We start from the raw sequence: 12,656 nt of genomic DNA, 5'->3' as shown, positions 1-12,656 counted from the left end.
TAATATGTGAAAATGTTTCCACAAGTCAGAAAAGTACCCTCAAATATTTTCCTCACACTTTAAGTGTGTTCAGCTCTTGAAGAAAACAAACCCCTATCATTCAAGTTAATGACAGTTCTATTCAGATGCAAATTTGTATCACATTACGTGCTCTTGGTATTTCCCATAGATAAGATGAATCTCAAGTTACTTGCCCTATAAATTAGACCATTTTAATGAGCCTTCCCTATTTCATATTGGAGCTACCAGGTAAGTTGAACATCTTTAAAGAGGTTTCCATTAAATTGTTGTAAATTGCTCACAAACTTTTCCATTTTAAAGTTTTTCTGTGTCAGCGTTTTTATTAAAATTTTAGCATACTGTGACTGAAGATGTCACCTGAGGTGACGATATTTTAACAGATGGATGTTAATAATTGTTTCCCTCTTAAGTAAATTGACAAAGACCACATGTCCTAGTTCACCTTACGCTCTCTCTTATTCTATTGCTCCTCTGTAAAACTAACACTAGAACTACAGCTTTTCCCATGAGAAAATATGTATACGAGGGTATCTGCTGTATAAAAATGGGATGGGAATGGGGAGGTTTGGGGTTGTTTTTTTTTTGTTCGATAAGCTCCTAAATAATGTAACTTTGCAACTGTCAGTGGCATTCATATCACTATCTGATAGAAGAAACTTCAACCCCAGATAGCAAAGTACAGAATTTTCTTCTTTTTCTTTCTGTTTTTTTTTTTTTTTTTTTTTTTTAACAGGGCTCTACACTGGAGAACAAAACTGATTGTTTTATACTTGGCTTTGAATAATGCCATCACCAGAGTTGTTCCACAAAATCTTGGGACTGACACTTCTCCTGCTCCCCTGCTACGCTCAAGGAAAACCAGGACAATTTTTTCCAGTGCCCGGTTTCAGAGCAGAAAAAGGGTTATCTCAACCTTATTTACCAGGTGCCTGCAGTTACCAGTGCCATTTTTTTCTACACATACTGTTACGTTTCACCTTTATGCTTCATAAACCCAGTGCTATGCTGTATGATAAGACTTGGGTTCTGCTTGGTAGAAAATAATCAGATCTTCATAAATTTCCTGTATGAAATAAGATGTTTAAATCTCTCCCACCCAGCTCATGTAAAGAAAAGGGTATCGTTTCCCACAGTACAAGGCTCAAAGAAGCTTGTTGCCAGGTGTTAGGTTGGAGCTGTGGGGAAATGCTCAAAAAACCTGAAGGATTCTGTCAGCAGTCCCAAAATACAATTAAAATTAAATAAACTTACGGTGCAATTGCTAGTCCTTTGTCTGGGCTGCCTCAAGTCTTGAAAATTAAAGTCTACCCCAGTCCATAAAGTTTCTCCATAACTATCACTGCTCTGGCAAGCAGTTACCACAAATATATTCCTTATCCTTAGAAAGCTCAATGTGTGAAAAGATCTCTAGTTTACAGCAGTAATCTAACACAGGTTGAACAAGCTTTAAAAGTTCACATTAATTTCACACAATTACCTCTGCTTTATCTTAAAAACCAAGATTTAAAATTCAACCCAAATTGCTAACAGCTGGTTTTGTTTATAGGTTTCCCATCAGTTACTGGTAATGAAATGGAAGATACTGTCCTTCAGTTAAAAGATCGGATTTTAAAACTCGAAGGAGGTAATTATCATCTAAATCTACTTTTTACTGTAGCTGGAATAAGGAACATAAAGAAGATGAATGATAAAACGTCTTCTAAGAAAAAAGCAGATTCTCCAGTTTTCATCGCATTTCCTTTATCTTGCTTGCTGATACACAGAAGGGTTATAACTTACAGACTGGAGCAAGAAGAGCATGTTGCTTTCTGTAACAAGTGGGAGATGCCTAGGTAACAATTCTGAAGTTTGAGTGCAAATAAGTCAAGCTTATCAGAACCGTACCTATGCAAAAGTGCTCCCTGACCATTTCTTATGCCCCTAACTAACTGAAGGCTAAAAATGTCTCAAAGTATTCACAATCTGGTTGTATCTAAGTTTCTACTCACTCGAGGACTGACTAATATCCATATATTCTGCAGGCCATCTCAGAGGGTTTATACAGTACAGAGCTAGAATCAAAGGGATTAATAGAGTATCTTAATGGAAGATTCCTCTTTTCATCCTCTCTTTCTCCAACTTCTTGTGCTTCTCCTATTTCATTGTCTGTATCATAGAATCATAGAACGGCCTGGGTTGCAAAGGACCACAATGCTCATCTGGTTCCAACCCCCTGCTGTGTGCAGGGTCACCAACCAGCAGCCCAGGCTGCCCAGAGCCACATCCAGCCTGGCCTTGAATGCCTCCAGGGATGGGGCATCCACAACCTCCTTGGGCAACCTGTTCCAGTGCCTCACCACCCTCTTTGTGAAAAACTTCCTCCTACTATCTAACCTAACCCTCCCCTGGTTCAGTTTAAAACCGTTCCTCCTTGTCCTATCACAATCAACCCATGCAAATCCATATATATTTCTTACTTTTTCCCCCCTCCCCTCATCTTTTCAGATTTATTCCAGCTTTTGGGGGTTGTCTTTATTCTCTATTTCTAATCTTAAATTTTATGTTTTCATCTCCTGTAGTTATTTCTGGATTTAATCTGCAGTCATGAGTGATAATAGTAGGAATTACAATTGGCAGCAAGTTGACTACAAAACAATCCATAAAAATTAACAACTTCTACCTGATCTTGCAGTCCTTCGCTTACAAGGGAAGATAACAACATCTGGACAAAAAATATTTGCTACCAATGGGAAAACAGCTGATTTCTATGCTACTGTGAAAATGTGCCAGGAGGCTGGTGGGTGTATTGCATCTCCAAGGAATGCAGATGAGAACGCTGCCATTCTGCACTTTGTGAAGCAGTTTAATAGGTACGCCTACCTGGGGATAAAGGAATCTCTAATCCCAGGCAAATTCCAATTCCTGAATGGTGCTGACCTGAGCTATACCAACTGGTATTTACACGAGCCTTCTGGCAAAGGCGAAGAGGAGTGTGTGGAGATGTACACTGACGGCACTTGGAATGACAAAAAGTGCAATCAGAACCGCCTTGTTGTCTGCCAGTTTTAGTGCTTTTTCCTGTCTGGCAGGGTATGTGGAATAGTCTTTTATTTCCCTTGTTCCTTCATTTGTAGCTAGTGAACTCAACATAGCGTGTAAAAATATAAGTCACTCATTTCAGTCTGATTTGGTTTTTGAATAAATACCAACCATAGGATTATAAGCCATTACTTAAAATGAGAGCAGTGACTGTTTTGTCTGATCCGTTATTGATTGTCCCCTAACTTTCTTGCAATCAGGAAAGCTTCCTATAGCCCTGTGTAGCCATGAGCCTTACTTTGGTCTCCTCAGATCCCAAATTTCCTCAGAAATTTCCCCCATCAAACCTACTCATACAGACATCTTTGCTACCACAGCTGTTGCTCAGCCTGCTTTTCTCTGCTCTTCTTCACCCATAACACATTCCCTGAAAGAACAAATAAGCAGTGCTGCTAGGGTGGCACAGGACAGGGGGTTTTCTCTCCCCTTACATTTCCCTTGGGAAACTTTGAGAGTCATCAGGTCTGTAACCCTCATATGACTGAAGTGGTGGCCAGAAGCCACCTGGCCTCAGCGCCTCTGGCAACTCCTAATCCCTTTCCTGACTCAAAGGATCTGTAAGACAAAAAGATCAAGGTGCCACACATGGAAACTGAGCCTGGTGTGAACAATAGAGCCATGGCAAGATCAATTTATTTCAGCTAAGAGGTAGAGGGATTCAGATAACCCTAGCTGATTTGTAGGCATAACTGGCAATTTCAAGTCTTCACAAAACTTGACTGAGATTTCCCAAGGGCTAAGCTTTGTAGACACATATATCTTGCAAAAAGCCTGTATTCCGTGCTCCTTGCAGAAGCTACTCAGAGCTTGCCCCTTCTCGTTAAAGCTAAAGAATTTTTTAAGACAAAGCTTTCTAAACATTTATTAAAGGGGTTCAATCACCTACCAAAGCTGGGGCATTCCCACTTGCAGAGTTGAGCAGTGCAACAGTCAGACCTAGATACGTTTATGAATTTTTTTCCTTCCTTCCTCTTGGGTAGTTGACTCCAGCATAGCTTAGATAATGTAGACTCTGCACAAGCTCTATGAACCATGGGGCAAGGGCCGGCCAACCATTTAAACATGCTTCCACACACACTGCATCTAATGCCTCAGTATCAGCTGCACCCACTCATGTGAACCTTATTAGCCCCAGACTGTTTAGAGGGAGCTGAGCAACGAAACTTACAGCCCTAGAACCAGACCAGCTCCTCCTACCCTCTGCGTGATGGGAGACCAAACAGATAACATACAGTGCTAAGCACGGAAGGAAGGCAAGACCATGGCTGGTGTAAACACAGGGGCCAGAGAGGGGGCTGCTTGCAGCCTCTTGGCTATGCACATCACTGTAATTCCAGAGCAGCAACTGGCTGTGCATGACATTCCTGAGCTGGCTTAAATTCAATTACTCAAATGTTTTGAGTACACAATCTCACCACCTGCTCTATGGAAAGGCATAGATGCCCCTGGCCTCCATTCAGCTCCTTGCTTGCTGTCGTGGCCTGTGAACCACTCTTGCTGCTATTCTTTGCAAAACTAAATATTTTATCTTAAAGGTATTTACTTAGACTGATTAATGCTTAAGGATTAATGTTACACCAACACACCTTCCTGCTTCAATAGTTTGGTACTTCTGCAAGGTATGTAATTATTCACTCTGGTAATATTCAGATTCTTCACCGCAAAAATGCATACGACCATTTTACAGTTCCTGGAGAAGTTATCCAAACGTATAAAAAGAAATGTTTTGTAAACAAAATCCTCAGTTTGCAAAATGCATCTGTTCAGCATGCGATGAGATGCACAAGCTGCTGATCAGCACCTTGTTTCTGGATATTACAGCCAAAATGTAAAGCACTGAATCCTGTAGTGTAAGGTCTAAACAGACTGCTATGTTGAACCCAGTTTGAAGCAGGCGTGCAGAGGACAAATGGGGAATCAAGAACCCACGGGCACTCTTTCGCTTTCAAATTGTGTTGTTACTCTTTCTTACTCACAAATGTTTTACAGCTTTTCAGTATCTGTCTTCACTCATCAGCTCACCCGCCCACAGTCTTCAGCCTTGCATGACTCCTGTTGTGAAACTATCTTTGCCACCAGCACAAGGAAATCAGAACACAGGCATCACCTCATGCAGTAGTTTTCCACTCAATGTATTCCAACACAGTTCAGAAGCTCACAGCAAATAACGTCAGCTTGAGAACCAAGTTGAACCCTCCAAACACTAAAAACCATGGTAAGTTTTTATTTATGCTATCTATCCTGGAAACTTGAGCTTTGGTATCTTCCTGCTCAACTCTAGGGGTTACAGAATCATCTCAAAATCAGAACAAATTGCAACGATGTGACTTCAGCATAAGTCTATGAACACATGCCATAGCAGAAATGTTTGCCAGCCACCCACTGTTCCGGCACATTTCCCCTGTGGACTCCAAGTAAGGTAGGCAAAGGCAAAAATCTGTTACTCCACAGATTTGAATGCTAACCCTGTCTGGTCACTAACCTCTGGTCACTAACTCCTTGAGTTACTAGATGAGGACCTAAAATTTCAAGTGAAACAAATATTTCTCACCCTTCCTCACTTCACTTCTGCAACCTGCCAAAAGCAGGCAAGTCTGGAAGCAGTAGTCTTGGCCTGAGAAGATACTGACTGATCTTGGCCAGTTCAGTCAGGCACCTGGACACCTCTTTTATTTTTATAATCTGAATGAGAGGGCAACACAGCATCACCGTAACTGTAGAAAGACACGAGTACCCAAGGCTGGCAACAGCGTCATTAATAATTACTTCAGTGTTTATTTTCTGAAACCTTTATGAACTTTAATTTAAAAAGCCTAATCCACTTGGATTCTAACCTTGAACGCTAGCTGCACCTAAAGTGACTGTAACAGTGTTATGGCTGTACATTGACACCACCCAGCTTGCTGACAAGCCAAACTCTCTGATGCAGCTCCAATTTTTCAGCCAATGAAGAGCACCACTTCCAAAGGTGAAACTAATGGCACCTTCACTAGGCTGATGCCCATTGAGATGTTATTAATTTTGAGAGATAAACTGTATAAGAAGATTTCATGAAAAGAAACAAAAGAAGGGACTTTGTTTTTACAAGGTCAATGAAGTAACATAAAACAGGGAGATAAGGCATCAGTTTTGGGGAAGAAAATCATACTGACTTATTCTCCCTTTGTACAGTGAAAAACAAGTACTCCCCCATCTCCTCCTCCTCACCCCCCCCAAAAAAAATTGTTTTTATTTCAATAAAAATATCTATGACATGAAGAATTATTCCTAACAGTCACTTTTTCCCATAAGGTTGCGTATTTGGTAAGATTTAGGAAAAAAAAAAAATGTTGTCAGGTGACTTTCAGGTCTGAAGGGACATGCTTGAAGTCTGAACTTTGGTCTCAGTAGGTGCACACACGTGCTTCTTTGGACAGAATGGCTTAAGTGTCTGCACCAGAGGGTTCCTAGCCCATGCTGCAGTCTGGCCATCATCTCACCTCGTATCATCAGACAAATGCCAGCAGGAGTACTATGTCTAGGACTAGTTCGTAGGGACTGTGCAACACCACCTCCACCATATTATGTAGCAGAACCAGAACTGCTTAGTAAAATCTCTGAAAGGGTTTGCATGTGCATATTAGAAATGTTAAGACACAGCTTGAAGCTGTGATGGAGCACCTGGTGGGAAGGCAGAGCCACCCAGGGGAGCTCAGGTGCATACAATGCAGCTCAGTGTCCAGAAGGGGGTGGAGCCAGGATCCACCCTTACAGACCTCATTTAAAGTTTGTCAGTGGAGGTGAGGTTATCTTGCTGCGGATCCCTGTATACCTGAGACCTTCTGAACATAAGCACGTTTTTTCCTTTATTTCTGAGCTCATAGCTATTACATTTGAGCAATTCCTCACTTGCTACAACCTGGGACTTTGCTGTTCTGTTGTCACTGCTGCACTTTCCTTTACGTTACAGCATTACAGGTGTGCCTTCCTACTTCCTGCAGTAGATGCTGCAGCCTCAATCTTTCAAATATTACAATAACAGTAAGCTTGTAAATAACAAGCATTGAACCAGGTTAGGTGCATGAACAAGATTTTGAGTCTGGATAACCTTAGGGATGACAGCCTTCATACTCTGAAGGCTGCATATGTTCCTCAGTTTATAACCCAGCTTTTGATTTGTTATTATGACAATAAATTGATTTCTGAGTAAATAAGGTGATTTTTACAGAGAAAGCCTAAGTGGTTTCCTGACACAACGGAACTACCAGTTAGTTATCACCTCCCAGTGACTGCCTGCCAGAGCAGTGTGAGCACATGTGAAGAGCAGACTGTAGTTTTATTGGTCCTGAGCAAACTGTGGTCAAACAAAACTGCTTCACCCTTGTTTTCAAAAGGATTGTGCCACTTTAAGAAGCAGCAAGTGGGAGGTGTGCAGGCACTGCAGTACAAACAAGTACCTGGGCACACCGCTGTGCTCACCTCTGAGTCTCACACAGCTAAGGGGACGGCAACCTCACATTCCCTGTTCTGCCTTGCAGGCTCGACACCACATTTTCCAGCAAACACTGAGGAAACTGGACAGAGGATGGGCTCTTGGACAGAGCTACTCAAGATTATCTGTGAGACTTGCAACATACCTTGAGGAGACTAAGGTAAGGTGGATGGAAAATAGGAATTCCTGTGGCACTGCTCAAATGGGCCACTTCACCTGCAACACACTCTAAAGAAATCTAGAACTTCTCATAGTCAAGACGTCAAGTTGTAATTTATGCCACTTGTGTCAAGTTCTCTAGTACTAAGAGTCAGTTTTCTAAATAGAGCTATGTCTACAAATGTACTGCATAAAGCAATCCTTTATTTTCCTCTTTCAGTCAGGAGACCTTCAGGTTGTATGAGTCCCTTCAGAACTGTTTAAACATTTCAGAATAGGAAACATTTAACTTATAGCTGTATGTAGCCCCCCCTGCAGTATATTCAAGGGTCAGAAAACTAACAGACACATATGGAGAAATCCAAGGGAACTAAGACAGCTTTTTAGATGAAGGATGAAAAAATTCACATGTCCAGAGTGATTTCTCCATATCATAAACGCAAGACAGTCTTGGTACATTTTAACTTACATCTTAATTGCCTGCTTACTTGGAAAAAGTGAGGACAAACTATGTCTCATACTTAACTAAAAGCACGATTAGCCAAACCCTAACAGTGCTTTGTGCCACTTCTGCATTGGTACATATGCTTGGTCTTCATCATGCCTGTCTTCTCAAGATCTCCCAGATTTTGCACATTAGATTGTATTTTGGCAGCTAAGCTTCACGTTGTTTTTAAAAATAAAGGTAATTTGCTTTCAGTGACTTCACTCACAGTGCTAAATGGACTGGTCTGATTACTTCTAAGTAAAGCCTGATTACAGCATGCTTTAGAAAAGCTGGAATAACTCTCAAAAATAATGCTTATTTTGTGTAATTAGCACTTTATTCAGTTGACTAGTAATCACCCTCATTTCTAGTTGGTCTCTGAGCAAGAACTTCTCTACGCTGGCCAGCAAAGTCAGAGAAGCAGCATAGGAAGTCACCTGTCTGCAGCTGCATGCTGTTACAAGGATCAACAGGGGCAATACAGCAGTGATGGCCTCTCCAGGCAACCGGCTCAGACCCATCTAATTATCATTAAGTGCTAATACTAAGTTGGCAGTTAGGATCAGAAAACAGCTCACGATAACCCTTGTTTGCCCCACTCCAAGTCTGAAGATTTCACTCTCCAAGTTAAGGGAGGATAGAGCAGAACGAATGCTTGGTTGCTGGTTTAGCACTTTTTTTCCAGTAGAAGTACATGTCTGGGAGAAGAGATGTTCAATCTGCAAAACAGGAAGCATCGTGCAGCATTTAGCTGTGCTAAAGCATCGCAATCAGGGCGTTCAAGCAGCTCCTGTGTGTGGGCTGTAAAATCTCTACCCGCAGAGAGCCACAAGCCCCGTTCTGAAACCAGAAATGCAACGCCACATCTGATTTTATCTGATATTCTGAATTGACACATTTTAGTGTGACTATCTGCCTACTAAAATAGAAAAAAATGTTTTAGTAAGGAGATGACTTGTAGTCTGCAACACATCATAATTTTTTAGTATCTTTGATCAGGGCTTTTTCATTCTATCTGCCGCCAGGAAGGCAGACAAGGGATTGAGCCATACAGAAGGAGGGTTTACCCTGCTTGTTTACACAGAGTGTGACCGAAGTATTCCCAAAAGTTACAGTACAACTACATTATATAGAACTTCTTGAAGTCACTGTTTATTGAAAAGCCAAGTTTATATTCAATTAGGATTATGCTTATGGTGATGGTAAGGAGAGCAGAATGATTGATTCTCAGGTGTTACTAAGTAGTACAATGAGTGGCCTAGAACCTTAATAGCAAACTATCTCATGGCAGATATTCTCTGAGGCAAGAATAGTTTATCTCTTCCCACCAAAGTGAAGGAGGCCAAAGAAAAGGGGATTAAGCTGACAAGATTGATACAAAACAGCAGTAGGCTGCTACTTGCTGCAGGGAAAACAGGGAGTTTCCAACTGTGTCTTCACACGAGACACTCACACCCAAGATCCATCTCTACATTTGTCAGTGTTTTCTTGCCTAGTAGAACGTATGGAGCAAAACCCCAGTGCAGCTGCCAAGAGTTTCTAGTAACATTAGGAACAAGAATCTCAGAGCAGACCATCCAGCACCAAATTAAGTACTGAATTCACCTGCTTGGACATTAGTCAAGGGTCTAGTTTCCTCAGTGAGCTTCCATAAATACTCAGTCACACAAGTCTATACCTAAGTATCAGCTCGAGGTATGTTTATCCTTGCTTTACAAATATTTAGTAACCAGATTTCTGTTCAGTAAAAAGAGCTCTGAGCAGCTTACCAGTTGGGAATTTGTTCTGTTGCTGTAAGCACCGAGGCTCCCCTTGCCTGAGGTTACTTATCTCCAGAAATCATCTAAGAGTAAAAGGATTCGGAAAATTCTTTCAGAAATATGTGTTTAAACCTGAAATACTGTGTTGGAGGAGATAAAAGAATTATAACTTCTTGCTGGAACTGAAGATGAGGAAAGGCCAACAGCCTTTGCCCATGTTCCTGTTCATCTCCCAGTCTTTTGTTCTCTGGTGTTCTTTTCAGTTAACATTCAAAGTTGTCATTTTCCCGAGAAACAAGAGAAAAATCACATGCTTGACTGTTATGAAACTGGCGCTGCAGGCTGATCCATTCCATCTTTGGGTAGCTGTATTTACAAGCCTTCCCAAGAATTCGTTTAAACTTGTTTTCTTTGTTCCCAGAGGTTGGTCAGTACCACTAGAGTTTTGACATTTCCAAGTATAGAGGCAAAATTACTACAAGATAGATGAGTGTTCTGAAGTTTGGATGAGAACAGGTTATATACATAGATATTTCTGATGTTAATTCAGATGCCAGATCATCTTTCTGTAAGGCAGAGGACCCACAAGTGAGAGCAAGTAACAGCCTGGGAGGCCACCACCTCCCTCAATCATCTCATTCAGGGACCTTCTCACATTACAGTGACCCCATAGGCTTAGGAAGGCTATATTAAAGCTTTACACTACTTCTGTAGAGAACACTGCTGGTTTCTTTTTTTTTTTCTTTTCCTTTAAGTGTTGCTATCTTTAGCATTTGGCCTCATTGCACTGAGGAAAAGTAACTTCCCACTCTGCCCCGTTGGTTTAGCAGATAAATACACGTAGATTTTCATAACACCTTTACAATAGGTTTTTCAAAGAAAAGATTCACAAGTGACTTGGGGAAAAAGAGTTAGATTAGCAGAGAAATATAGCTGTGTAACTCAGCTTCACTGCAGCTGAAATCAGAAATATCATTGGGCAGATCAGCACCTGCAGCAGGCAGGACAAGTACTCCTAAGTAGTTCCAGGTGGTAAGGCAGGACTGCAGATTCCTTGGAGGGCAGAAGCAAGCCACCAGCCAGCTCTGTCATAGGCATACTGCTCATCTAGCTCACTGGGAGAGAGCAGCCTGACAGATTCAGTCATCCCTTCTGCTTGCATGGATTTTTTTTCCTAGTGATCAGAAGTAAAAGCTTTGACTGGCCAAACACTATTGTCTTCTTGATATTATAGCAGGCTGTAGAGTAACAGCTAAATATATGTACTGTTAAGCAAGTCTTTGTTTCCTGCTAATGTAGTCCTCTGTAAGAGATGTGTGCTGTTATCTCAAAGCCATTATCAGTCATGAATGGATCTGTGTTAAGATAAGGGTAGATGCAAAGCCATCTGCAATCTAACATGGTTTATAAGGCCTACTTCAGATAGCATTAAACAGGCTCTTAATGAAGCATACCAGTTTCACTTCCAGATGCGTGTTGTAAAGCTCTAATTCTTTTCTGTGGTGAGTGTAAGAATAGAATTGTTTTTTTTTTTTCTTTCTCCTCTCTAAAAAGCAGGACTGTCATCTGTGCTAAGAAAATTGCTTTTTTTAACATCCAGAGAGGTTTCACATGAACTTTAGAAAGGGAAGACTTCAGTGTATGTAGCTTCAGACAAATTTGAAATGGATCATGGGAAACTGAAGGCGCAACCAAAAAAACCCACACTTTAATAGGCCTTTTTCCCTTCTGAAAAGGGCTCACTGTATACTACTCTAGAGAAGTCATGAATTGTATTCCATTTATTCCATTACTCTCCAACCCTTGCCTTTAATCTTGCAGATAAATATAGATCATTTTGCAATGAAGGATGCTATAGATATATATTGTGTGGTTTAGAGAGCAGAACTGGTATGCTAACACACTGACAAGGATTTTTAGTTGAGATAAAAAAAACTGCAAAGCTTCAACAGCTGTGTTTTTATTATGAAAGAAACACACCGCTATTTTTATTTTCTAAAGAGATGTTTTCGTTAACCACTATATCCAAGTTTTTTTTCATTCATACTCTCCCATAATTAAACCCAAGAAGTTCTTTAGGACATCAGCAAGAGTACTAGTTGTTTAGAATGTTTTAATCACACAGTCTGTGTGCATCAAACACCGTCAATGTAATAAACATCTCATTATCTGACTAACAGCTCCAGATCTTACAGAGCTGTACTGAATAAACTAGGCTACCTGACACAGGTAGGCAAAACACCGGAGTGTTACGACCTCCAGCCTCAGTACCTGCTAATTGCTCGGTATTGCAGTTCTACAGACTCATTTCTTAGTGCACCTATTTACATTTCAAATGCATTCCAGTCGTGATTTCCTTATTTATATGGCTGATATGTCATACAGAGTGGGTCAGGAACAGTTTGTGACAGACCAAAGCAAGCTCCTTATGTGCCCCAGGCTGTGAAGCCTCACCCACAAACTAAGCGTGCAAAGCTTTAAAATACAGGAAGCTGAAAAACATGAGTGCAGGGAAGCACAGAATAGGCTGGTGAAGGACGAGTTAATAGTTCAGGGATATCCTGTGAGACTTAACAGTTACTAGTCATCAGCATCAGCTTATCTAGCTAAGCTTATGTAGCTGTCAGCTCCTGATGGGCAAAACAAGAACTTTAGCAAATGAACTGCTGCCTTTTTTTTT

At 41.0% G+C, this 12,656-nt stretch overlaps 1 protein-coding gene and 2 long non-coding RNA genes across 4 annotated transcripts in view; 2 read left to right on the top strand and 1 right to left on the bottom strand.

Annotated features, from left to right (window-relative positions):
- LOC104911873 overlaps positions 1-1,448 on the bottom strand; it is a 65,156-nt gene extending 63,708 nt beyond the window's left edge. Inside the window, exon 1 of one of the 2 annotated variants that reach the window (XR_794231.3) lies at positions 1,273-1,448. This is a non-coding gene — a long non-coding RNA (uncharacterized LOC104911873). The remainder of the gene's footprint in view (positions 1-1,272) is intronic. The other variant, XR_794232.3, reaches the window with a different exon arrangement.
- Positions 1-3,259, top strand: part of LOC100551007 (pulmonary surfactant-associated protein A-like) — a 6,448-nt gene extending 3,189 nt beyond the window's left edge. The window contains exons 2-4 of the mRNA XM_019618014.2: positions 755-946; positions 1,568-1,645; positions 2,693-3,259. Of these exons, the coding sequence (XP_019473559.1) occupies positions 805-946; positions 1,568-1,645; positions 2,693-3,069 (597 nt within the window). The 5' untranslated portion in view covers positions 755-804 and the 3' untranslated portion in view covers positions 3,070-3,259. The remainder of the gene's footprint in view (positions 1-754; positions 947-1,567; positions 1,646-2,692) is intronic.
- Positions 3,260-7,478: 4,219 nt separating this feature from the next.
- Positions 7,479-12,656, top strand: part of LOC104911871 — a 10,418-nt gene continuing 5,240 nt past the window's right edge. Inside the window, exon 1 of the long non-coding RNA XR_794228.3 lies at positions 7,479-7,730. This is a non-coding gene — a long non-coding RNA (uncharacterized LOC104911871). The remainder of the gene's footprint in view (positions 7,731-12,656) is intronic.

This window comes from Meleagris gallopavo, chromosome 8, assembly GCF_000146605.3.
Source record: "Meleagris gallopavo isolate NT-WF06-2002-E0010 breed Aviagen turkey brand Nicholas breeding stock chromosome 8, Turkey_5.1, whole genome shotgun sequence".
Lineage (NCBI taxonomy): Eukaryota > Metazoa > Chordata > Aves > Galliformes > Phasianidae > Meleagris > Meleagris gallopavo.
The sequence above is the reverse complement of the archived record's forward strand: the minus strand, read 5'-3'. Positions and strand labels throughout refer to the sequence as shown.